The sequence below is a fragment of the Bolinopsis microptera genome, chromosome 13, assembly GCF_026151205.1.
Source record: "Bolinopsis microptera isolate Bmic1 chromosome 13, MBARI_Bmic_1.0, whole genome shotgun sequence".
Taxonomy (NCBI): Eukaryota; Metazoa; Ctenophora; class Tentaculata; order Lobata; family Bolinopsidae; genus Bolinopsis; species Bolinopsis microptera.
Window position 1 is genome coordinate 1,247,763 of NC_087084.1, and position 24,732 is coordinate 1,272,494.

Below are 24,732 nucleotides of genomic sequence, written 5' to 3' on the forward strand. Positions count from 1 at the left end.
CTAGCTATTATCGTTCTTGTCAGGATGGTCAGATACAAAAGCACCAAAACCCTCATCGTTATTGGGACTGGCTGTTGAAACTTGTGTTCGTTTTTAAATTTCACGTCGATAAACAAGCGAGGTGGGCCAGTTCAAAACAAGAAATAAACTCTTTTTTATGGTTTTTATAAAATTATAGCGCTCAGTAGTTCCTGTGGTTACTACGTCAATTTCTCCAGGTAAAATCGTTTAATCGACCCTTTAATCGATCTGAAAGTAAAAAATGAGAAAAGCCGAGAGAGAGATTCACTGGTCATTGGCCATTTTGCTGTTCTTCGGTATTATTTTTTCTTATTTCTTACGTGTAGAGTGGTGTGAATATACTGCACCTACTATTACACTATTATTATTAATTAGTATAACTTAATAATTAATAAACCCCGGAATAGCCAGATGCTCTTTTCGAACCAGCACTTCATTTTGATATGACGCTAATATTCAATCATGGGAGATTGAAAACATTGTAGATAGTAAAACCTCAAAAAATAAAAGAACGGTATTATTTTATGACTTGAATATTGAACCTAGGGCGCATAAATATTAGCACCTTACTTGGAGCAAATCAGGCGCTCAGATGTGGTTGAAAACAAGGAAGTAAAAAATACTTACAAGCTTAGCCTCTGAAAGAACAAGGAAAAGTAGTATATGGTGCATATACTACTAGGAAAGTGTAACAAACGAACTTTACAGTTGTAAACCGTCATAAAGCTAAAGCTTTAAATTTAGAATTAAAACAAGTCCTTCATACTTTCATATTATTATTATATAGCAAGGTGTAGATATTTTTTTATGCGATAAAAACTCAAAAAATACTGTTAGCTTTCTTCTTGTGACCACGGGCTTTTACTGATGTAATAAAGTTAGCAATACAAATATCATTAATATGTAAAAACTAATAATTACATAAAATGAGTTCATGTTTATACGTAAATAAAATAATAATATAATAACTATAACAAAAGATTTCCGGGAACTGTCGGCCCAGAAAGTGTATGGCAGAAAGTGTGACCTGACAAGTAAAGTGAACATGATACTAACTATACATTATACTGGGGCAGCGGGACAAAGGCAAGCAAGTCAGCTGCTACTACAACTACAACTAGAAGTAGCTATTATTACAACTGCTGAATAATACTTGTAACAAGCCCATCCTTGTTATTATTAGAACAAGAGCTACTACTCACACTGTATAGCGAGTGTTTGATAAAGTAACCTAGTAACCACTCAGTAACCTAGTAACCACTCAGTAACCTAGTAACCACTCAGTAACCTAGTAACCACTCAGTAACCTAGTAACCACTCAGTAACCTAGTAACCACTCAGTAACCTAGTAACCACTCAGTAACCTAGTAACCAATCAGTTACCTAGTAACCACTCAGTAACCTAGTAACCACTCAGTAACCTAGTAACCACACCAGCTACTACTGTATAGTGTGTGTTAGATAAAGTAAACTTATCACTTAGTTTCCATGTGTTATGCTGCAACAGTAACTCAGTAGTTATACTCGTCATCATTGAGTTGCAGTTATTCAGTTATTACACAGGTTAACTTACCGAGAACATTGAGAGGAACAGAGTGAGAGTAGAAAGATTCCCCTCCATCAGAGGAGACAAGACACTTGTACTCTCCATCATCTCCAGTGTGTTCTCCACTGGGAGGAAAGATACTTTATTGATGGTACAATTGAATGGCACTTATACAACATCATCGAAATAAAATACATGATATATCCAGATAAAACTAATTTCACAGATTTAAGTACTGCCTACCTTAAGGATAGTGTAGAAGTCTGAATGTTATTTTCAACTTCCCCCTGAATAATTTCGTATCCGTTGACTTTGGATACATCTTCACCCTGCGAGAAAGTCATTGATACTTTGATAGACCTTAATTATTGAGAAAAATAAAATTACTTTTAACTCAAGTAATAACAAGAATTTTGCCGCAGTTAAACCACGCACGATCAATTTTCCCTACAATGTACTAGTACCATTAATTCTTTCGAGTGAAAAGTGTGACTGGAAAAAAGTGCAACATATTTACATACTATGTTTTTAATAAACGAGTAGGATTTGTGCATGGTATAAATTGAGGATTTATTTGACCAATGTAGCGCCGCGCATCAACAATAAATTAAACCAGAAAATTGCGGAAAAATAACTTTGCGAAGGAGGAACTTCACTGTAATTAACTAACACATATATGCCTATCGTCGCGCGCAGCATAACAGACGCTTCCTATACACTTAATTATAGGGGAGTGGTCTATATTGCGAAGGAGCAGACTTTTGTCATCATCGTAGCACCGTCGGGCCACCTCATATATCCAAACCCGATATACTAATAGATGGTCAAAGACATTTAGGAGCTGTGCTGGGGACTCCTGAATTCAAGGATACCTACATTAACAACCTTGTAGTTGAGTGGAGTGATATGCTAAAAAAGTTAGTACAGTTTGCCAAATCACAGCCTCAGGCAGCCTACGCTTGTTTTACGCATGGTGTCCGCCACAAATTTTCATATTTTATGAGGACACTAGATATCAGCTCTTATATGGGCCCTCTTGACAAAATAATTACTCATGAGCTTATTCCAACTATATTTGGCTGTCCAGTATCTCCTATACACCGAGAGCTTATGTCATTACCATTAAAGAACGGAGGTATGGGAATGCCACAGTTGGAGTATCTAGCGAAAAGAGAACATGCTGCATCGCTTTTGGTAACCCGGGGACTGGTCAATTCCATGAAAGGCAAATCTCTTGCTGCAACTGACACGGAATCGACAGAAGAGCTCCAAGACATGTCCAAACCCTGGAAAAATGACATAAAGGATTTGTTTTACTTGTTGCATGAAAAGCACTAATAAAGAACAACAAGAGGAGATACTTAAAAAGGTTGATAAGAAGACTGCAAGGGTTTTGGAGCAGATTACCGAACCCTTGCCTACCTTGCCTAGGTCGGTCCAGATGAAATCTGGAACGAGTTTCGTGTCAACGCATGTCTCCATTTATCTCTATCACTCATGAGCAGACGTATCATGTGGGGCTCTAAACCAGTATCTTCTTGAAGGACGTCCGGAAAGGTCTTGTCGTCCTCGATACCTTTTGCCGTAAGATGGTTGCCAGAAAAGGAGTTGCTGAGCAGGTTGGTCCTGTAGACGGTAGACATGCCCTGCAAAACGAAGTCTTCGTGTTTTGATGGTATCAGTCACCGATGGGATATTTCCGTAGAGGACGGAGTTAGGTGTGTGGGATTTCCATGAGATACCAAAGACCCTTCGTAGCATTCGTGTGTAAACACCGTCTAGTGCTTTAGTGTCAGCTTTCTTCAAAGTCCATGTTTCTGCGCCATATAAAAGAACAGGCTCGACTGCAGTTCTGAAAATTTTAGTCTTGATCTTTCTAGACATGTCAGATTTCCAGAAAACATCTAGACTTTCAAGTGCTTTCCATGCAAGGCCTTTCCTGACATTGATGTCTTTGCTGGTTGAAGCGATGTAGGATCCTAGATATTTAAAGTCGTGGACTTCTTCGAGAGGGTTGCTGTTAATGAAGACCCTATCATCCGAGTTAACAGGCCGTGGTAGGTTGTAGGACATGTATTTTGTCTTCTCGATGTTGATGAGTAAACCATACCGGGCTGCAATATCAGAGATACTTTGACAGAGGCGGCTGTTATCGCTGAAGCTGGGTGTGATTGTAGCTAAGTCATCGGCGAAGTCCAAATCTGCTATGTAATCACAACCTACTTTAAGCCCATCGTGTGGACCTATTGCCAGTCTAAGAATGAAGTCCAGGACGATAATGAAGATAAGCGGAGCAAGAACATCGCCCTGGAGAATTCCAAGGTTGGTCAGGAATTCAAGAGTTGTACCTTCAGGGATCATGATCTTGGCTTTGGTGTTGATGTAAAGGGACATAATGGCTTTGATTATTATCTTAGGGAAGCCATAGGACGCCAGAATGTTAGGAAGATGAGATCTAAAGATGCAATCAAACGCCTTAGAGAAATCAATGAAGGAGATGACGCAGGGGAGCTGGAAGTTGATGACTTCTTCAATTATTCGCCTAAGGGCCAAGATCTAAGGTGCTAAAAGGTTCTGTCCTGAAAACAGCAGAGGCATATCTATCCTTCCTGTTGCCACCAAGATCTACAACAGGCTGCTTCTCAATCGTATCAGAACTCATATTGAACCTCGCTTACGGTACAACCAGAATGGTTTCCGTCCTGGAAGGGGCACTCGTGAACAGATTACCGAACCAGGGAGCTCAAATTGGCTCTCATATTTACCACTTAGAAAACATGGTTTCGTTCTAAATAAATCTGAATTCAGGGATTCTATCAGATTGCGGTACAACTTAGATCTGGATCGTTTGCCATCACAATGTCCATGCGGAAAAACGTTTGATGTGAACCATTCGCTAAATTGCCATCTTGGTGGCTACATCATTATCAGACACAATGAAATTAGGGATTTTTTAGCTGGCTTGCTGAACACTGTTTGCTCGGACGTGGAAGTTGAACCTCAGCTTCAAGAACTAGAAGGAGAGCAGTTCAAGAGGTCCTCAACACTAACGGGTGACCAGGCAAGACCCGATATTAGAGCTCGTGGTTTCTATAGGCCGGGCCAAGTGGCTTTTTTCGATGTTAAGGTAATTAATCCTAATTCTAATTCCTACCTTCAACATTCGACAAAGAAGACCATGGAGAACGCCGAGAGACAGAAAACACGATGCTACAACGAGAGAATACTTAATGTAGAGCACGGGTCATTCGCTCCATTAATATATTCAGTAACGGGTGGCATGGGACCTCAAGCCAGGACATTTGAGAAACTGCTTTGCAACAAACTTGCTTATAAGAAGAAGCAGAATTACAACGATATTATAAATTATTATCGGTGTAAATTATCATTTTTAATTAGGAAATTAATTTTATTGTGTATTAGAGGATCAAGAAATACCTCAAACAAAACTTACGAATTATCTAACATGGATGATTTAGAATTTAACTCTTTCGAATCGAAAGTCAACTAATTTTTTCAGTCCCATGGACTGGGTTTTATTTTTGCAATGATGATTTTCATAATATATAACCTGTAATACTATTCTGTATATATCTAATTTCGTTTTCCAAAAAAAAATTACTTATTCCCTACGATCTTTTTGCCGTCGGCAACAGTAGGGAAAAAATTGAATGTTCTACATGCTGGTCAGCGGTGCAAATCTCGGATTACTGTGGAGTAACAAACCTTATCGTCAGTCCACTTCACCACCAGCTGTTTGTCTGCTCCAGTTATTTGACAAGATAAAACTGCTGTTTTACCTTCGTGGGAGTGTTCTTCAATGGGGTTCACCGCTAAAAATAAATTGCTGATAAAAACACAAAGATAGACGATGTGAATGGAAAAATATATCAAAGATGTATTAACTTAGTAGGAAATATTAGTGAATGTGAGCTTTGACCACTGGAAAGTGATTCAGAGAATTTATATTTTTAGACGAAACTTGCAGATGATGATTCATCATGATAAATAGTTTGTCTTGACAAGCAAAACTTCCGATACTTACTGAACGTAAAAAGGGAAAAGTACTTTAAGTAATTTTGTAAAACTTACTGAATGTATTTAATTATAAAACTTACTGAATTTATTTAATTGTAAAACTTACTGAATTTATTTAATTGTAAAACTTACTAAATGTATTTAAGGTAACTTCAAACTCAGCAGTTTCTCCTTCAGTAACTTCTACCAAACAAGTAAAAACATCATCAATCTTAGTCAGCGTGGAATCTAGACTAAGATAGTTTACTTGATTGGAATTATCTGGAGTACCAGTCACTGCATTGTTCCCCTCTTCGTCCTGAATGAACTAATCTTAAAAGAAATAAACATTTTCATTTCTAGTTTTGAGGAAGAGTTTGTCGAACATGTGACAGGAGATACCTACAAATCTTGTAACTTTTATTTATTAAATAAATTAAATTTACTGTAAGTTTAAAAAGTCTATGACTGACAGTTTTATCTTGTGTTTACACTAAATACCTTGAATTCCTGGTTATCGCTGCTCCGTTTCCACCAAACAACAGCTGAACTGTCCGGTCCCAGATTAGAGACATTGCAATACAGCTGGGTGGGGGACAGGGCTTGTACCAGGACCATACTAGACGCCTCCACATCTGAATACATACATTAGTGGTGACATGTGTCCTGGTGACACGTGACACGTGTGTCCTGGTGACACGTGACACGTGTGTCCTGGTGACACGTGACACGTGTGTCCTGGTGACACGTGACACGTGTGTCCTGGTGACACGTGTGTTTTGGTGACACGTGACAGGGACTCTGAAGTTTGGTTGGTGGAAGCTGATTGGTTAGTTGCTGTTACGTGTCACCTCCCCACCAGAATTCAAATCTATACATTATGAAAAGTTGTATCTAAATTTTCAATCAATATTGATGTGCCAAAATATTCTCATGATAAGATATAGCTTTCAATAAAGTACCATACTGCACGCTTACCATAGACATGTAGCTGTAAAGGCACTGTTGCAGCTACTGCGCGTGCTACGCTGAACTTTACTCCACATGTTAGTATATCAGACTCTGTTGTACCCGAGCTGAATGGGAAATGTGTTAGCAACTCTGTAACAGGGATTTGTTAGTATAATGTTTTACAGATTTAAATTAACTGACTCCAAGAGGTATAAAAGAGGATGCAGTGAGGTGCTGTACTAACTCTAACTAAATGAGGTAGTGTTGTTATGTTACCATAACAACACTACCATATAAGGTAGTGTTCAGTGTTGCTATGGTTATATAACCATATAAGGAAGTGTTGCTATCGTTACATGTTATGATGCAGTGAAGTGTTGTGCAAACTACACACTGCACTCACCTCTGTATTGAGAGAGCTGAGGATTGTACACTGTTCTCAGTGTTACTTGAAACCGAATATAGAGCACTGTTTGACCCTGAATAGTGAATAATCATTTTAATAATGAAATAATTGCACAAGTCTGCTAGTCTAAAGGTCTAAGGAAGAATTAATCACAATATACGGTATTGTTGTTATAGTAACAATATAATACACATTTAAACGTGTAGCACACACCAATTGCCCCATTGTTACTGCTAGTCCAAGTAAAAGTTCCGATAAGATCAGTTTCAGATAACTTGCAGGTAAGTGTAACAGTAGAGCCGCGGTGTATCTCCTTATTTTGACCTTCAAACCCTGAATCGGGCAAAGATCCGGGAAGTGATCTCTGCATGTGTAGGCAGATATATTCATTCCGCAAGAACTCTCCGTCAACTTCAAGAGATGATGTTTGTGTCCCTCCAGAATGGCTTCCCTAGACAGGATTGAACTATCAGCTGGATACAAACCATTCACAAACTTCCGTTATTCAAAAGTTTTAGTTGTTCCCTCCAAATCTTCCTTGACAATTGAACTTTTTAGCTAACTGCTCCTTACATTTCCAGCCTGTTGCTGATCTTTAAGCCAGGATAACACAGGGAAGTTGATCAACCCTTTTTCCTTTTTATTCCATTCAACCTCTAAAAAATTTTTATAAATTTAAAACTCTCTAATTCGAAACTAGACACTGGCGTGTATTAGCACTTTTTTTATCTGTGTAATTAATTTTAAATGTCGTAAAAATTGGGAATAATCAAAAACTTATTTCAAAATAACTGTTTCTTAAAAAAAGTACCATAAACGTTAAATTGACGTGTACGATGCTGAACGGCAAAACCAATACCGCATTGTAGCATATCTTCATTTACAAGACCCTCACTTTAAAGTATGTTTGGTCCCCCAAAATGGGTTCCTTTACAATTGAAATTTTTCAGCTGGAAATGCCCCGACATTTTTCCCGGCACTGTTCGTATCTTTTCCATGATAACACAGGAAAGGGGTATCAACCCTTCTTCGCTTTTTTATTCACTGATTCAACCTCGAAAAAATTTTGATAAATTTAAAACCCTCTAATTTCGAAATTATGACAGGGTGATTTAGCACTTATTATCTGGTGGAATTTAATTTAAATGTTGGAATAAAAATTGGGAAATGAACAAAAAATTATTGCCCAAAATAACTTTAGCGTTGAAAAAGTACCATAAACGTTAAGATTGACGGTGGGATGATGGGTAATCGGGGAAAATCCAATGACTCTGCAGTGAGCTACTTCATTCACAAGACTCCTCTACTTCAAGAGTTGATGTTTGTGTCCCTCCAGAATGGGTTCCCTTGGGCAGATTGAACTTTTCAGCTGGAACTCTCCTTTATATTTGCCAGGGCCGTTCTGTTCGTTATGCCCCGGGTAACACAGGTATGGGTTTACAACCCCTTTTTCCTTCTTATTCACGATTTAAACCCCTAAAAAATTTTGATAAATTAATCCCTCTAAAATTTTGAAATCTATGACACTGGGGATATTAGCACTTTTTTTACTGGTTGAATTTAATTTGAAATGTCTTGAATGGAAATTGAAAATCAAAACTTTTTTGCAAGATAATGTAGCGTTTTGAAAAACGTACCCAAAAATTAAATTAGGGGGATCTAGGGGTGGGAAACGGGGAAAGACCAAGGGCCGCATTGTACAGTATCTTCATTCACAAACTTCCTCTACTTCAAATTATTTTTGTGCCCTCCAATGCTCCTTGGGCAGATTGAACTTTCACTGGAACTCTCCTTACATTTCCAGTCACGTTGCTGATCTTTAGCCATGATAACACGATAGTTTATCAACCTTCTTTCCTTTTTTATTTACTGATTCAACCTCTGAAAAAAATTTTTTATAAAATTTAAAACCCTAATTTCAAAATGACACTGCGGATAACACTTTTTTATCTTGTGAATTGAATTTGAAATTCTGTGAATGAAATTTGAATAATCAAAAACTTTTTCAAAAAATTTACTTAAAAAAATACCCTAAACTTAAATTACGGGGGTTATATCAATCGGCAAAGACCGAAGGGCTCGCATTTAGCATACTTCATTCACAAGACTTTCCTCACTTCAAATTATTTTTTTCCCTCCAAAGGGTTCCTTACAGGGTTGAAAAATTTTCGCTGAACCTCCCGTACATTTTTCCAGTCCTGTTGCTTTCTGTTATGCCATGATAACACAATATGGTTATCAGCCCTTCTTTTGCTTCTTTTTTCACTATTCAACCTCTAAGAAAATTTAAAAATTTAAAACTCTCAATTTCGAAAAATACATGCGGATATTAGCACTTATTTTTCTTTTAAATTTAATTTGAAATGTGGCTGAGATGGGAAAATTGGGAATGGAATCAAAAAATTATTGCAAGAAACTGTTACGTTTAAAAACTACCATAAACGTTAAATTGACGTTATTTAGTTGAATCGGGGCAAAAACCGAAGTGCCTGCTTTTTACAGATCTCATTCACAAGACTTCCCTACTCAAAGTATGTTTTGTCCCTCCCAAACTTCCTTCAGGAAAAGAACTTTTCACGGAACTGCCCTTACAGTTTTTCCAGGTCACTGTTCGACTGTTATGCCAGTGATAACACAGAAATGGGTTTTATCAACCCTTCTTCGCTTCTTTTTTTCCATTCAACCCTGAAGAAAATTTTGATAAAAAAATATCCTAATTTCGAAATCATACACTGGCGGATATTACACTTATTTATCGGGGGAATTGAATTTGAAATGTCGTGGGGTGGAAATTGGGAATGAACAAAAACTATTGCAAATAACTGTTACTTTAAAAACGTACCAAAACGTTAAGATTACGGTTACTGATGGGTGGAATCGGCAAAGATCCAATGACTCTCATTTTACAACTTCATTACAAACTCCGTCACTTTTAAATTTATGTTTTTGGGCCCTCCAAAAGGGTTCCTTTACAGGGTTTAAAAATTTCACTGAAATTCCTTCAATTCCAGTCACTTTCTTTCTTACCCTAAACACAGATTGGTTTTATCAGAGCCCTTTTCGTTTTTTTTTCCCATTTAACCCTGAAGAAATTTTTTATAAATAAACTCCAATTTCGAATCTAACACCTTCATTTTTTCTGGTTAATTTAAATTTAAATTGGTGGAATAAAGGAATGAACAAAAACTGTATTCAAATAACTACGTTGAAAAACTACCATAAACTTAAATTTAGGGGGATCAGTGGCGAAACGGCAAAAATCCGAAGGGTCTGCATGTGTAGCATATCTTCATTCCAAACTTTCCTCACTTCAAGATTTATGTTTGTTCCCCCTGGCTTCCTTACAGATTAACTTTTCACTGAACGCTCCTTACAGTTTCCAGTCACTTTTATCGTTAGCCATATAACACAAAAATTTTGACAGACCCTTCTTTCCCCTTTATTTACGATTTAACCTCTGAAAAATTTTTTTAAATTAAACCCTAATTTCGAAAACTAGACACCTAATTTGCACTTTGTTTATCTGGTGTAATTTAATTTTTTAAAATTTGGCGTAATAAATTGGAAAATCAAAAACTTTTTGCAAATAAATGTTACGTTAAAAACAACCAAAAAGTTAAGATTACGGGGGATCTGAGTCTGGGAAACGGCAAAATCCAAGTACTCTGCATGTTAGCATTCTTCATTTACAAAACTTCCGTCTACTTCAAAATTGAAGTTTGTTCCCTCCAAATGGGTTCCTTGGGCAATTGAACTTTTCAGCCAACCTCCGTCTAGTTTGCCAGGCACTTTGCTGTATCTTTACCAGTGATAACACAAATGGTTTACAGAGCCCCTTTGCTTCTTTTTCCCGATTTAACCTCTGAAGAAAAAAAAAATTTTGATAAATTAATACCCAATTTCGAATCTAGACACTGGTGATATTTCACTTATTTATCTGGTTGAAATTAATTTTAAATTCTGTGAATGGAAATTAAGTAATCAAAAACGTATTGCAAATAACGTTACGTTAAAAAACCATAAACGTTAAATTACGGTGTATTGAGGGGGGAATCGGGGAAAACCAAGGACTCTGCATGTTAGGGATTTCTTCATTCACAAACTTTCCCACTTCAAGAGTTTAGTTTTGTCCCTCCAAATCTTTTCCCTTTGGGCAAGAACTTTTTACGAAACCCCTTAAATTTTCCAGCCCCCTGTTGCTGTATCTGTTATGCCCGGATAAAAGATATGGTTTTACAAGCCCTTCTTCCTTCTTTATTTACTGTTAACCCCTAAAAAATTTTGATAAATTAAAACTCTCAATTTCGAAATCTATTACCTGCGTGATATTTCCTTTTTTATTTTTTGAATTAAATTTTAAAATTGGGGTAATGAAATTGAATAATCAAAAACTTATTCAAATAACTGTTAGCTAAAAACTCCCTAAACTTTAAATTGACTGGGTTTTGAGTGGGGAAACGGGCAAAGTCCGGAATGACCGCATGTTACATACTTCATTCACAAACTTTCCTTACTTCAAATTTATGTTTTGTCCCTCCAAAGGCTTCCTTAAGGTTGAAATTTTTTACTGGGAATGCTTTCCTTTCTTTTTCCAGGCACTGTTCGTTCTGTTATCCCGTAAAAAAGGGTATTTTATCAGCCCTTTTCCTTTTTTATTCACGATTCAACCTCTAAAAAATTTTTTTAAAATTAAAACTTTAAATAAATTTATTAATTTTTCTTTTACATTTTTTATCTGGGGGAATTAAAATTTAAATGGGTTCTTAATAAATTAATGATCAAAACTTTATTTTCAAAATAACTGTTTATTAAAAAAAACCATAAACGTTTTAAATGACCGGGGGTATTTATCTGAATCCGGGCAAAAACCAAGTGACTCTGCATGTTTTTTTCAGTTTCTTCATTTTACAATTCCTCTATTCAAAGTTTTTTTTTCCCCCGAATTTTCCCTGGACAGGTTAAAATTTTTACTGGGAAATCTCCTTAAAATTTCCAGTCATTTCTTCGTTTCCAGTTAAAAACAGGTAGGTTGCAAGCCCTTTTCCCTTCTTTAACATTTTTCCTCTAAAAAAATTTTAAAATTTAAAATTTAATTAAATCTAGAATGGCTAATTAAGCATTTTTATTTGGAATAATTTAAATTGTTTTTAAAAATTGAATGTCAAAAACTTATTCAAAAACGTTTTTCTTTGAAAAACTACCATAAACTTAAGTTACTGGTATCTAAACTATCGGGGAAAACCGGATACTCCATTTTCATTTTCTTATTAAAACTCGTCTACTTCAAGATTGAATTTGGTTCCCTCCAGAAAAGGCTTTTTTTTGGACAATTTAATTCCTGAATTCCCGTCTATTTCCCGTCACTTTCGTATCTGTTACGAATGTTGTCTAGTTTTTGTCTAAGTGGCAATATCCCACTTGATTTATGAACTTATTTTTGCATCATGCAGGTCAATATCAAAATTGATTTCGGTACAACATTCTTTATTTTCAATTAACAAGATCACTGATGAGGTCATATATTTAAAATAATATTATTTACCGTATGCATTGAGCGGGGCTGTTACTTTAACTGATGCAGACTGGGGGTATTGACTGGACTGAACTCTGCAAGTGTATGTTGTGTCTTGTGTTGTTTGTGATGCTCCTACCACTAGTGTTGCATCCTGGTTCCCATTTGTTACTGATCCTGCAATTTTAATATTATACAGATCTTCTGTTATAAAATACCCTAAAAAATAATGTTTCTATATCAGGATTCCTATCTGAATCTCAGTAATGTTTTCTATTTTGCTCCTGAATATACAAACCAGGAGTAACAGTAAATCCATCTCCAGTGCTGATCTCGTCTCCATTACTCTTTAACCAAGTTACAGTGAGAGCTTCAGTAACTCCTGTTATTACACAGGTTAGAGTAGCAGAGGTCCCTGAACCTACTTCTCGTCCACCCATTGTAACATCTGAAAACAGAGAATTTAACAATTGTGCTGCACGTTTAAAATAAATTCTTGAGTGGATCTTCCTAATTTACCATGTCATATTCTATTTGTCCAAACTCCAAATCATTCAAATTTGTTTTGCTTAGAAACATTGCTTCAATTGTTTGGGTCCTCTTAGTGGTACACATCTGGGATATCATACCATAAACATGTAGCTCTTAGTGGTACACATCTGGGATATCATACCATAAACATGTAGCTCTTAGTGGTACACATCTGGGATATCATACCATAAACATGTAGCTCTTAGTGGTACACATCTGGGATAACATACCATAAACATGTAGCTCTTAGTGGTACACATCTGGGATAACATACCATAAACATGTAGCTTGACAGCCTTTGTCGTTACTTCCTCTGAGTTATAGTGAACTTTACAAGTGTAGGTTTTATCAGTAGTTGGATTAGGCACTGTTAGTTCCGATCCTTGTGTGCTTGCTTCACTTTCAAAAGGTACTGCTGTTATCTTGTAGTCTGAAAATAGTAGTTTATATGGTTACATTACCATGTAAGGTATTGTTGCTATGGTTACAACTTACATTACCATTTTTCAGTGTTAAGGGCACTGCTGTTATTTTATATACTTATAGTCTGAAACAGTAGGACACATTCTTGCATCATATTTATGAAAAGATTAGAAAAACGATATGTTATTCGAATAAGAAGCATTTTGTAGGCACGAGAGATAATTTAAAAACATACGATCTATATTTTATATATTATATAGATTTTATATCATCTTACCGTTTCCGTCGCTAATTTGAGAAGTTCCATCCCACCAAGAAATAGTTACTTCTACTGTGAGTTCAGTTAGACTACAAGTCAGTGTTGTTTCTGTTCCAGTCTTCACTTCCTTATCAGTTACAGTTACTCCTGTTAAATAATGAGGGTAAGTATGATCACAACAACAAACGCTGACATTGCGTTTGTAGAGGTGGATGAGGGGTTACAAAGTTAGAATAGTAACAGAAGCCTGCATGTTATCATCAGTAACCATGGTAACAGTAACCATGGTAACAGTAACCATGGTAACAGTAACCATGGTAACAGTAACCATGGTAACAGTAACCATGGTAACAGTAACCATGGTAACAGTAACCATGGTGACAGTAACCATGGTAACAGTAACCATGGTAACAGTAACCATGGTATCAGTAACCATGGTAACAGTAACCATGGTAACAGTAACCATGGTTACTGTAACCATAGTAACAGTGACCATGGTAACAGTATGGCATTGTCGAGGTTCATGCTCCTGACACCCTATCATATGTAAAATATGTTCAATATTTTTGATGTGTGTAAATACATTTTTATGATAGTAATATTATATTGAAGATAAATGTTGTAGTAATAGTAGTAGTCATTAAGCAGCCAGTAGCATAGCGTATAAGTAATAGAAGCAAATCAAGTCTCTTCTTTTTCTCTTCTTCCGCAGTGTGCGGTCATTCAAAAGGATACAAATCAGTTCTTTGTTAGAGAAAGGTATGTCACCCAACCTTAGCCGTTTAAATATCCCCTATTTCGGTTAAACTACTGTCAGAGAGTTTTGAAAATCAAATACTTATATTTAATTGGTGGTAAAAAATAAAGGTGAAATAAATGGCCGATTGATGGAATATAATCAGTGACAGAAAACTGACAAATCAACAACAAAAAAAAACACAAATATATTGTTGAGGTTTAAATTTATAAGTCTAAAGCAAAAGCAAAAGCAAAAGTGCAACTCAGTTTGTGTTAACACTTCACAAACTACTCTGTATATATACGCAAAAGTTAATGACAAATGACAAACCTAATCGAGCTTAGTTGCTTATGAGTGCGTTTTAGCAATGCGAAATGTTTATTCTTTTTGAAGAATTTTACAAAGGAATTAATCTTTACGTTTGTGGAGGTAAATACAATATGAAAGTTGTAATCTAAAAATAGTTCAAATCAGACTCTTTCACATGAACTGGAAGTCCTGTTTGTTAGGATTTCAATAATCCTGATTATACCTAACTAGCAGGAACCCGTATAACCCTAAAATGGTGTCAAGACTCGAGAGACTAAAATGATTATTAATTATTTAATTCGCGTTTTTGACACACTTGGGGTCCAAATCTTGGGCTCTTTTAAAAGTTGCGTTAAAGTTGATGCCGTGTTGTCAGTAAAATTGCACGGATAAACACACATATATATATATATATATATATCGCCTCGCTTTATATATAATAGTAAGCTAGTAACACTAGACTTACAGCGTAGTGAATATGTAAGCAATAAAGCAGCTTTAAGACTGCTTTAAGACTTTAAAAGAATACGATTAATTAATCAAGTCTAATTAAAAAAGGCAATTAATTAGTTACCATGGTTACAGTTACTACATCAACGTAGCCAGACAATTATTGCAACTTAATAAAGCAGGTTAAATTATCAACTTGTGCTATAGTGTAATTATGTAACACTAGAGCACTAGGCACCTGGACTATCTTACACCTCATAGAACACGAGAACTAAAAAAGAAAACATAGTTTAAGCTGGAGCCCATCATGTTGCCATCAGCTGGTCCGCCTGGCCTGGTAAGCTGGTACTCATACAGGTACCAGGCGGACTTCACACCTGGTATCTGTTACTCACACTTCTGTCGTCTTGTGAACTTCACAAGAAGTATGTGCAACATTAGGGTTGGGGTTAGGACTTAAGACGTAATAGTGCTATCGTAATGTGGGAACCTCTATCTGACCTACTACCGTGAGTACCGTGAGGAAGTTCTGTAACCTGTTACTTAAGCCACGAACATTATCACAGATATAAATCCTAAATCCTATACTCCTATAGTACAGGGTGTTTCAAGACTCGTGTCCAAATTTGAAATTATGATTTTTCTATTTTATGAAGGAGCAAATTAAATGAAATCGGGAATGCTTGTTAGGTAGAATAGTATTAGAGTGATAAACACGATCACCACCTATCTTATAGTATTAGACCACCTATCATAGAACATAATATTGTTCAACACAAAAGGAGACAACTGTAAATAACCACTGAACAACTGAACAAGTAAACAGGAGTACGGTAATTATTGGTCTAATTGGTCTACTAGTGACCTTAAAGTGTGGTGCACGTGGCTACACACCAATGATCCGAGCTGCTTTAATTGTTCCTTCTCTTCATGGGTCAATATCATGTATAATTCATCACTTCATGTTCAGGTTCTATAAACAAACACAAACATATGCGTCAATATCTTAATCTGGCATAGAAACAATGTCCAACATTTCCATCCAAGTCCCGCTACTGTTGTTTTTACGTGTCTTTCCTAAGTCTGACTTGTAGACTGTATGGTTCTTTCGCGATAGTGTAAACGCGACAACTAGCGGTGGATGACGACAACTAGCGCTGGATAGCGACAACTAGCGCTGGATAGCGCTAGTTGTCGCCTTCCAGCGCTAGTTGTCGCTATCCAGCGCTGGTGAACGCTATCCAGCGCAAAATATAAATTTTCGATAACTAGCGCAATCCAGCGCTAGTTGTCGCCATCCAGCGCTAGTTGTCCATATCCAGCGCTAGTTGTCGCGTTCACACTATCGCAAAAGAACCGACTAGGTATTACCCGATATAAGCTGAACATGTTATCCCAATCAGGTACATGCTCCAACAACTTTATAGTAACTACTAACTTACTAATGTACTATAATACTACTAATGTACTATAATGTTATCTGTTGACAGCATATATACATGTGTCTATGTTAATGTAGCCACACCTAGACTAGGCACCTGATGACCAGTGATCAGGTCTTTAATTGCAGGACAGGTGTTTAATAGTCAATAAATAACTTAATAAGCGGGGAAAGAGATTGAAGCTGTATTTTGGCAACATAGAAATAACAGACTATAAGTATAATATGTATATGATTCTATGGAATATTGAATCTAGGGCGCATAAATATTAGCACCTTACTTGGAGCGAATCAGGCGCTCAGATGTGGTTGAAAACAAGGAAGTAAGAAATCACTTACAAGCTTAGCCTCTGAAAGAACAAGGAAAAGTAGTATATGGTGCATATACTACTAGGAAAGTGTAACTAACGAACTTTACAGTTGTAAAGCTAAAGCTTTAAATTTAGAATTAAAACAAGTCCTTCATACCTTCATATTATTATTATATAGCAGGGTGCGGATATTTTTTTATGCGATAAAAACTCAAAGAATACTGTTAGCTTCCTTCTTGTGACCACGGGCTTTTACTGATGTAACAAAGTTAGCAATACAAATATCATTAATATGTAAAAACTAATAATTACATAAAATGAGTTCATGTTTATACGTAAATAAAATAATAATATAATAACTATAACAAAAGATTTCCGGGAATTGTCGGCCCAGAAAGTGTATGACAGAAAGTGTGACCTGGCAAGTAAAGAGAACATGATACTAACTATACATTATACAGGGGCAGCGGAACAAAGGCAAGCAAGTCAGCTGCTACAACAACTACAACTACAATTAGTTATTATTACAACAGCTGAATAATACTTGTAACAAGCCCATCCTTGTTATTATTAGAACAAGAGCTACTACTCACACTGTATAGTGTGTGTTAGATAAAGTAACCTAGCAACCACTCAGTAACCTAGCAACCACTCAGTAACCTAGTAACCACTCAGTAACCTAGTAACCACTCAGTAACCTAGCAACCACTCAGTAACCTAGTAACTACTCAGTAACCTAGTAACCATTCAGTAACCTAATAACCACTCAGTAACCTAGTAACTACTCAGTAACCTAGCAACCACTCAGTAACCTAGTAACCACTCAGTCAAGGTTGTTAAATACGTATTAGGAGGGAATACGTATTGGAATACGAATACGTATTAATCCTCGAAAATTGACGTATTACGACGTATTCTTTATTCAAAAAATTCAAAAATTCAAATATGTTGAGGGGACTGAATTTTAGAAAATGGTCTCAAACTTTGATAATTGCGAGATCGTTTTAGGAAACGAAATCATTAAATATGTATTAATATGTAATTGATAATTTCGCAAAAAATGTTAGCTTATTATCCATGAAATTTGATTGCAAATTTAAGTTATCATGTATAACTGCACTCCTTTAATGCATGATCAATGATGAGGGTGGCGCGCAGCTGTAATGTTTAATTTTTACAAATCAGCGTATTACGGCGTATTATGGCGTATTCGTGGACGTATTTAACAATCCATAGAAATTACCGTATTACGGCGTATTACGACGTATTCTTTATTAGAACCGAATACGTCGTATTCTTTCACGAAAATTTGACGTATTTAATAACCTTGCACTCAGTAACCTAGTAACCACTCAGTAACCTAGCAACCACTCAGTAACCTAGTAACCACTCAGTAACCTAGTAACCACTCAGTAACCTAGCAACCACTCAGTAACCTAGTAACCACTCAGTAACCTAGCAACCACTCAGTAACCTAGCAACCACTCAGTAACCTAGCAACCACTCAGTAGCCTAGTAACCACTCAGTAGCCTAGTAACCACTCAGTAACCTAGCAACCACTCAGTAACCTAGCAACCACTCAGTAACCTAGTAACCACTCAGTAACCTAGCAACCATTCAGTAACCTAGCAACCACTCAGTAACCTAGTAACCACTCAGTAACCTAGTAACCACTCAGTAACCTAGTAACCACACCAGCTACTACTCACACTGTATAGCGTGTGTTAGATAAAGTGAGCTTATCACTTACTCACTTAGTTTCCATGTGTTATGCTGCAACAGTAACTCAGCGGTTATACTCGTCATCATTGAGTTGCAGTTATTCAGTTATTACACAGGTTACTACACAGGTTATTACACAGGTTATAACACAGGTTATTACACAGGTTATTAAACAGGTTATTACACAGGTTATTACACAGGTTATTACACAGGTTATTACACAGGTTATTACACAGGTTATAACACAGGTTATTACACAGGTTATTAAACAGGTTATTACACAGGTTATTACACAGGTTATTAAACAGGTTATTACACAGGTTATTACACAGGTTATTACACAATACACAGGTTATTACACAGGTTATCACACAGGTTATTACACAGGTTAACTTACCGAGCACATTGAGAGGAACAGAGTGAGAGTAGAAAGATTCTCCCCCATCAGAGGAAACAAGACACTTGTACTCTCCATCATCTCCAGTGTGCTCTCCACTGGGAGGAAGGATACTTTATTGATTGTACAATTGAATGGCACTTATACAACACCATCCAGATAAAATACATGATATTAAGATAAAACTAATTTCACAGAATAAAATACCTACCTTAAGGATAGTGTTGAAGTCTGAATGTTATTTTCAACTTCCCCCTGAATAATTTCGTATCCGTTGACTTTGGATACATCTTCACCCTGCGAAAAAGTCATTGATAAACCTTAATTATTGATAAAAATAAGATTACTTATAACTCAAGTAATAACAATTGAATGGTATACATGCTGGTCAGCGGTGCAAATCTCGGATTACTGTGGAGTAACAAACCTTATCGTCAGTCCACTTCACCACCAGTTGTTTGTCTGCTCCTGTTATTTGACAAGATAAAACTGCTGTTTTACCTTCGTGAGAGTGTTCTTCAATGGGTTTAACCGCTAAAAATGAACTGCTGTTAAAAACACAAATATAGACGATGTGAATGGAAAAATATATCAAAGATGTATTAACTTTGTAGGAAATATTAGTGAATGTGAGCTTGGAAAACTTACTGAATGTATTTAAGGTAACTTCAAACTGAGCAGTTTCTCCTTCAGTAACTTCTACCAAACAAGTAAAAACATCATCAATCTTAGTAAGCGTGGAATCTAGACTAAGATAGTTTACTTGATTGGAATTTTCTGGAGTACCAGTCACTGCGTTGTTCCCTTCTTCGTCCTGCAAGATATCAGGTATCTTCATGTGACACTAAAAGCTAAGGTTCTATCAATCAACTAATCAATAAAGTGAATTCATTTCTGTGCATTATCATACACTAGCAGGAACCCGTATAAAATAACCCTAAACGGTATCAAGACTCAAGAGACTAAAATGATTATTATCTATTTTATTCGCGTTTTTGACACCACTTGGGGGTCCAAATTTTGGGCTCTAAAATCATTATTCCTTGGCCAATTTTTTATTTTTTCATGCTGATTTGGAGGCCATTAAAGCAAGGTTTCAGTTGTATATCTTTTACGGTTTTTGCGGAAAGTCGCGTTAAAGTTGATGCCGTGGTGTCAGTAAAATGGCACGGAAAACTATCGTCTCGCTTTATATATAGTAAGATTTCGTTTTCGTAACTATGTTTATTCAGGACGTTATAGAAGGAATATGTTTAATTTAGTTTGAGGAGTCCTCACTCTCGTAACGTTTGACAATAGCGTTTCTCTTGTCGCTAATATAGAGATGTTGGAACTGTCACTATTACACAGAGGGATACATATGACTTACTTGACTGACTTAAGGCGGGTAGTATTCCCGAGATCCATTTATTGTCTATTAATACCAATTAAACTGATTTTATTTAATAAAAAACCACGTATAAAAAATATAAAAATAATTACATCAAACTCTTCCTTATCACTGTTCCTTATCCACCAGACGGTAGCAGCACTTCCAGTGCCGAGATTAGAAATATTACAATAGAGTTTGGTGGAGGAGAGAGCCTGAACCAGTACTTCACTAGATGGGTTTACATCTGAAATAGTAAGCATTAGAGGTTGCCTTGTAACCAGTAAAAGAGTAAAGGTTGCTTAGTAACCAGGAGGTTAGAAACATTACAATAGAGTTTTAAATTCAGCTGTCAGAACCATTATTTTCCCAATTAAGGTCAAAGGATTTCAAACTGTATTTGAAATTAGTGCATTTGTGATTTGTTCCATAAAGTTAGATAAGGTGATTATAGCATGGTTTGATGTCATATTGTTTACTTTATAGCTAATCAGAACATCAAAATTTTGACAAAAACAATTCATTTGGTATAAAGTTCATTTTATTAACAAACCGTAAACGTGCAGCTCCAGAGCTAAAGATGTAGCGGGAATTGAAGTGAACTTCGCTTCACATGTAAAAACATCAGGTGTTTCAGTCGCTGGACTAAATGAAGGATTAAGATTAGAGAAACGATTTTTATTACATACTTTTCAAATAATAAAACACCCTGATGGGTTTGTACTATGTATATAATACATAATAACTGAAAATAATACAGCTATAACGATGAAAAATGCTAATTAAAGACAAATCTGGATAGAAGATACAGCAAGATACAAGAGTGTATTACCACTACACCACCACTTCTGGATAGAAAGTACCTTTTTATTTCCAGATATGAGGACTGTTTACCATCTTTATGTGCCTGGTCGCTTTTAATCAAATAGTTTGAGTCGTCAGCACCTGTATAAAAAACATGATATTACCATATTCTGTAATAGCAATAGTTTTTCAGTGAGTTCTACTAATCTGATATTTATTTAAAAATGTAAACATCACGTTAAATCGAACTTACCTATAATGGCATCTTTTTCTTTGCTTGCCCAAGAAAAAGATGCTACAAGCTCAGTTGCCGATAGTAAACATGACAAAGTAACAGTTGAACCACGGTAAATCTCTTTTCCTGTGCCTTCAAATGCTGAAATAAAATGATATTAGGAGGTTTGGAAGTAAATGTTTCAATTGATGCACATAAACGAGGTATAAATGAGGGATAATGATCACCAAAACCTCACCGTAAACGTTAAGAGCTACATCGACTGTCTTTTTAGGGGAGAAAGAATTGAGAATGGAAGATATTGTGCAGGTATAAGTTTTATCAACGTCTGGAGACTTGACCGTCAGTGTTCCAGTTTGACTTTTTGTACCAGCATTGTAGGTACCAGGATCTGGCACAAAATTATCCCCCTTTTCAAATCCGGACCACTCAATATCCATTTGCTCAGTAATCTCTGTTATTTTGCAGGATATTACAGTTTCTGTTCCAATGAGCACTTCTTTACTCCCACTTTCAACCGCTGAAACAGTTAACATTCCATGAGAAATACCATTGAAATGATTTTGGCTGAGTCAAATGCTTGTATGGCCTTATGAACGGCATGAATAAATACAAAATTGCCAAGCAATAAAAAGTTTAGGCCCACAAATTTGGACCACAAAGTGGTGCTAAAATAGGAAGATTAAAGCATAATAAAACTGTTCTCTATTGACACCACTTTAAGATTAGAAGGGTTCCTGCTAGTTACTTTAAGACTTACAGAAAGTATTGAGATTGACGACTGTTTCTGACGGATCTGAAGATGTGTATTCTCCAGAAGTCACCACACAGGTGAAAACTTCATCATTTTGAGGATTGGCTACAGTCAAGGTGGAAACTTGTCTAGCATCGTTATCCAAAACACCTTCTTCTGTTCCCTCTTGAGTTACAGAGTCCTTTTTCCATATCACAGTTGCTTTGGTTGTCAACCCAGAAATCTCACATGATATTGTTGTACTAGTGCTAGCAAATGTGTCCTTGCTCACTGGTTTCACATCTGAACATATCCAATGATAAATTATGAAACGTCTTTTTTCGGTACAATAAAAAACAATATTCAGATGCAATAGAATGAATTCTAATGGATAATACATGAATCTCGGAAAAATAAACAAATGTTTAAATCTTACCATAAACATTAAGATGGACATCAATGTTCTTAACAGTTGAATCCTTATTGGTGGTTGAGGATACAGAGCAGGTATAAGTTTTATCAGTGTCTGGAGACTTAACCGTCAGTGTTCCAGTTTGACTTTTTGTACCAGCATTGTAGGTACCAAGATCTGGCACAAAGTTATCCCCCTTTTCAAATCCGGACCATTCAATATCCATTTGCTCAGTAATCTCTGTTATTTTGCAGGATATTACAGTTTCTGTTCCAATGAGCACTTCTTTACTCCCACTTTCAACCACTGAAACAGTTAACATTCCATGAGAAATACCATTGAAATGATTTTGGCTGAGTCAAATGCTTGTATGGCCTTATGAACGGCATGAATAAATACAAAATTGCCAAGCAATAAAAAGTTTAGGCCCACAAATTTGGACCACAAAGTGGTGCTAAAATAGGAAGATTAAAGCATAATAAAACTGTTGTCTATTGACACCACTTTAAGATTAGAAGGGTTCCTGCTAGTTACTTTAAGACTTACAGAAAGTATTGAGATTGACGACTGTTTCTGACGGATCTGAAGATGTGTATTCTCCAGAAGTCACCACACAGGTGAAAACTTCATCATTTTGAGGATTGGCTACAGTCAAGGTGGAAACTTGACCATCGTTATCCAAAACACCTTCTTCTGTTCCCTCTTGAGTTACAGAGTCCTTTTTCCATATCACAGTTGCTTTGGTTGTCAACCCAGAAATCTCACATGATATTGTTGTACTAGTGCTAGCAAATGTGTCCTTGCTCACTGGTTTCACATCTGAACATATCCAATGATAAATTATGAAACGTCTTGTTTCGGTACAATAAAAAACAATATTCAGATGCAATAGAATGAATTCTAATGGATAATATACAATCTCGGAAAAATAAACAAATGTTTAAATCTTACCATAAACATTAAGATGGACATCAATGTTCTTAACAGTTGAATCCTTATTGGTGGTTGAGGATACAGAGCAGGTATAAGTTTTATCAGTGTCTGGAGACTTGACCGTCAGTGTTCCAGTTTGACTTTTTGTACCAGCATTGTAGGTACCAAGATCTGGCACAAAATTATCCCCCTTTTCAAATCCGGACCACTCAATATCCATTTGCTCAGTAATCTCTGTTATTTTGCAGGATATTACAGTTTCTGTTCCAATGAGCACTTCTTTACTTCCACTTTCAACCGCTGAAACAGTTAACATTCCATGAGAAATACCATTGAAATGATTTTGGCTGAGTCAAATGCTTGTATGGCCTTATGAACGGCATGAATAAATACAAAATTGCCAAGCAATAAAAAGTTTAGGCCCACAAATTTGGACCACAAAGTGGTGCTAAAATAGGAAGATTAAAGCATAATAAAACTGTTGTCTATTGACACCACTTTAAGATTAGAAGGGTTCCTGCTAGTTACTTTAAGACTTACAGAAAGTATTGAGATTGACGACTGTTTCTGACGGATCTGAAGATGTGTATTCTCCAGAAGTCACCACACAGGTGAAAACTTCATCATTTTGAGGATTGGCTACAGTCAAGGTGGAAACTTGACTACCTGCATCGGTATCCAAAACACCTTCTTCTGTTCCCTCTTGAGTTACAGAGTCCTTTTTCCATATCACAGTTGCTTTGGTTGTCAACCCAGAAATCGCACATGATATTGTTGTACTAGTGCTAGCAAATGTGTCCTTGCTCACTGGTTTCACATCTGAACATATCCAATGATAAATTATGAAACGTCTTTTTTCGGTACAATAAAAAACAATATTCAGATGCAATAGAATGAATTCACATGGATAATACAATTTCGGAGAAATAAATAAATATTTAAATCTTACCGTAAACATTAAGATGGACATCAATGTTCTTAACAGTTGAATCCTTATTGGTGGTTGAGGATACAGAGCAGGTATAAGTTTTATCAGTGTCTGGAGACTTGACCGTCAGTGTTCCAGTTTGACTTTTTGTACCAGCATTGTAGGTACCAAGATCTGGCACAAAATTATCCCCCTTTACAAATCCGGACCACTCAATATTCATTTGCTCAGTAATCTCTGTTATTTTGCAGGATATTACAGTTTCTGTTCCAATGAGCACTT

The 24,732-nt window shown here is 36.2% G+C and overlaps 1 protein-coding gene across 1 annotated transcript; it reads right to left on the reverse strand.

Annotated features, from left to right (window-relative positions):
* LOC134825430 (titin-like) lies at positions 1–24,732 on the reverse strand. Its single transcript, XM_063837606.1, has 16 exons — positions 24,472–24,732; positions 24,063–24,341; positions 23,541–23,822; positions 23,136–23,408; positions 22,614–22,895; positions 22,205–22,480; positions 21,683–21,964; positions 21,463–21,585; positions 21,269–21,350; positions 20,959–21,050; positions 20,519–20,652; positions 5,738–5,903; positions 5,294–5,400; positions 1,811–1,896; positions 1,595–1,692; positions 1–71 (listed from the first exon to the last, which is right to left on the reverse strand). The coding sequence occupies exons 1-16, from the start codon at positions 24,671–24,673 to the stop codon at positions 1–3; spliced, it is 2,835 nt and encodes a 944-aa protein (XP_063693676.1). The 5' UTR covers positions 24,674–24,732.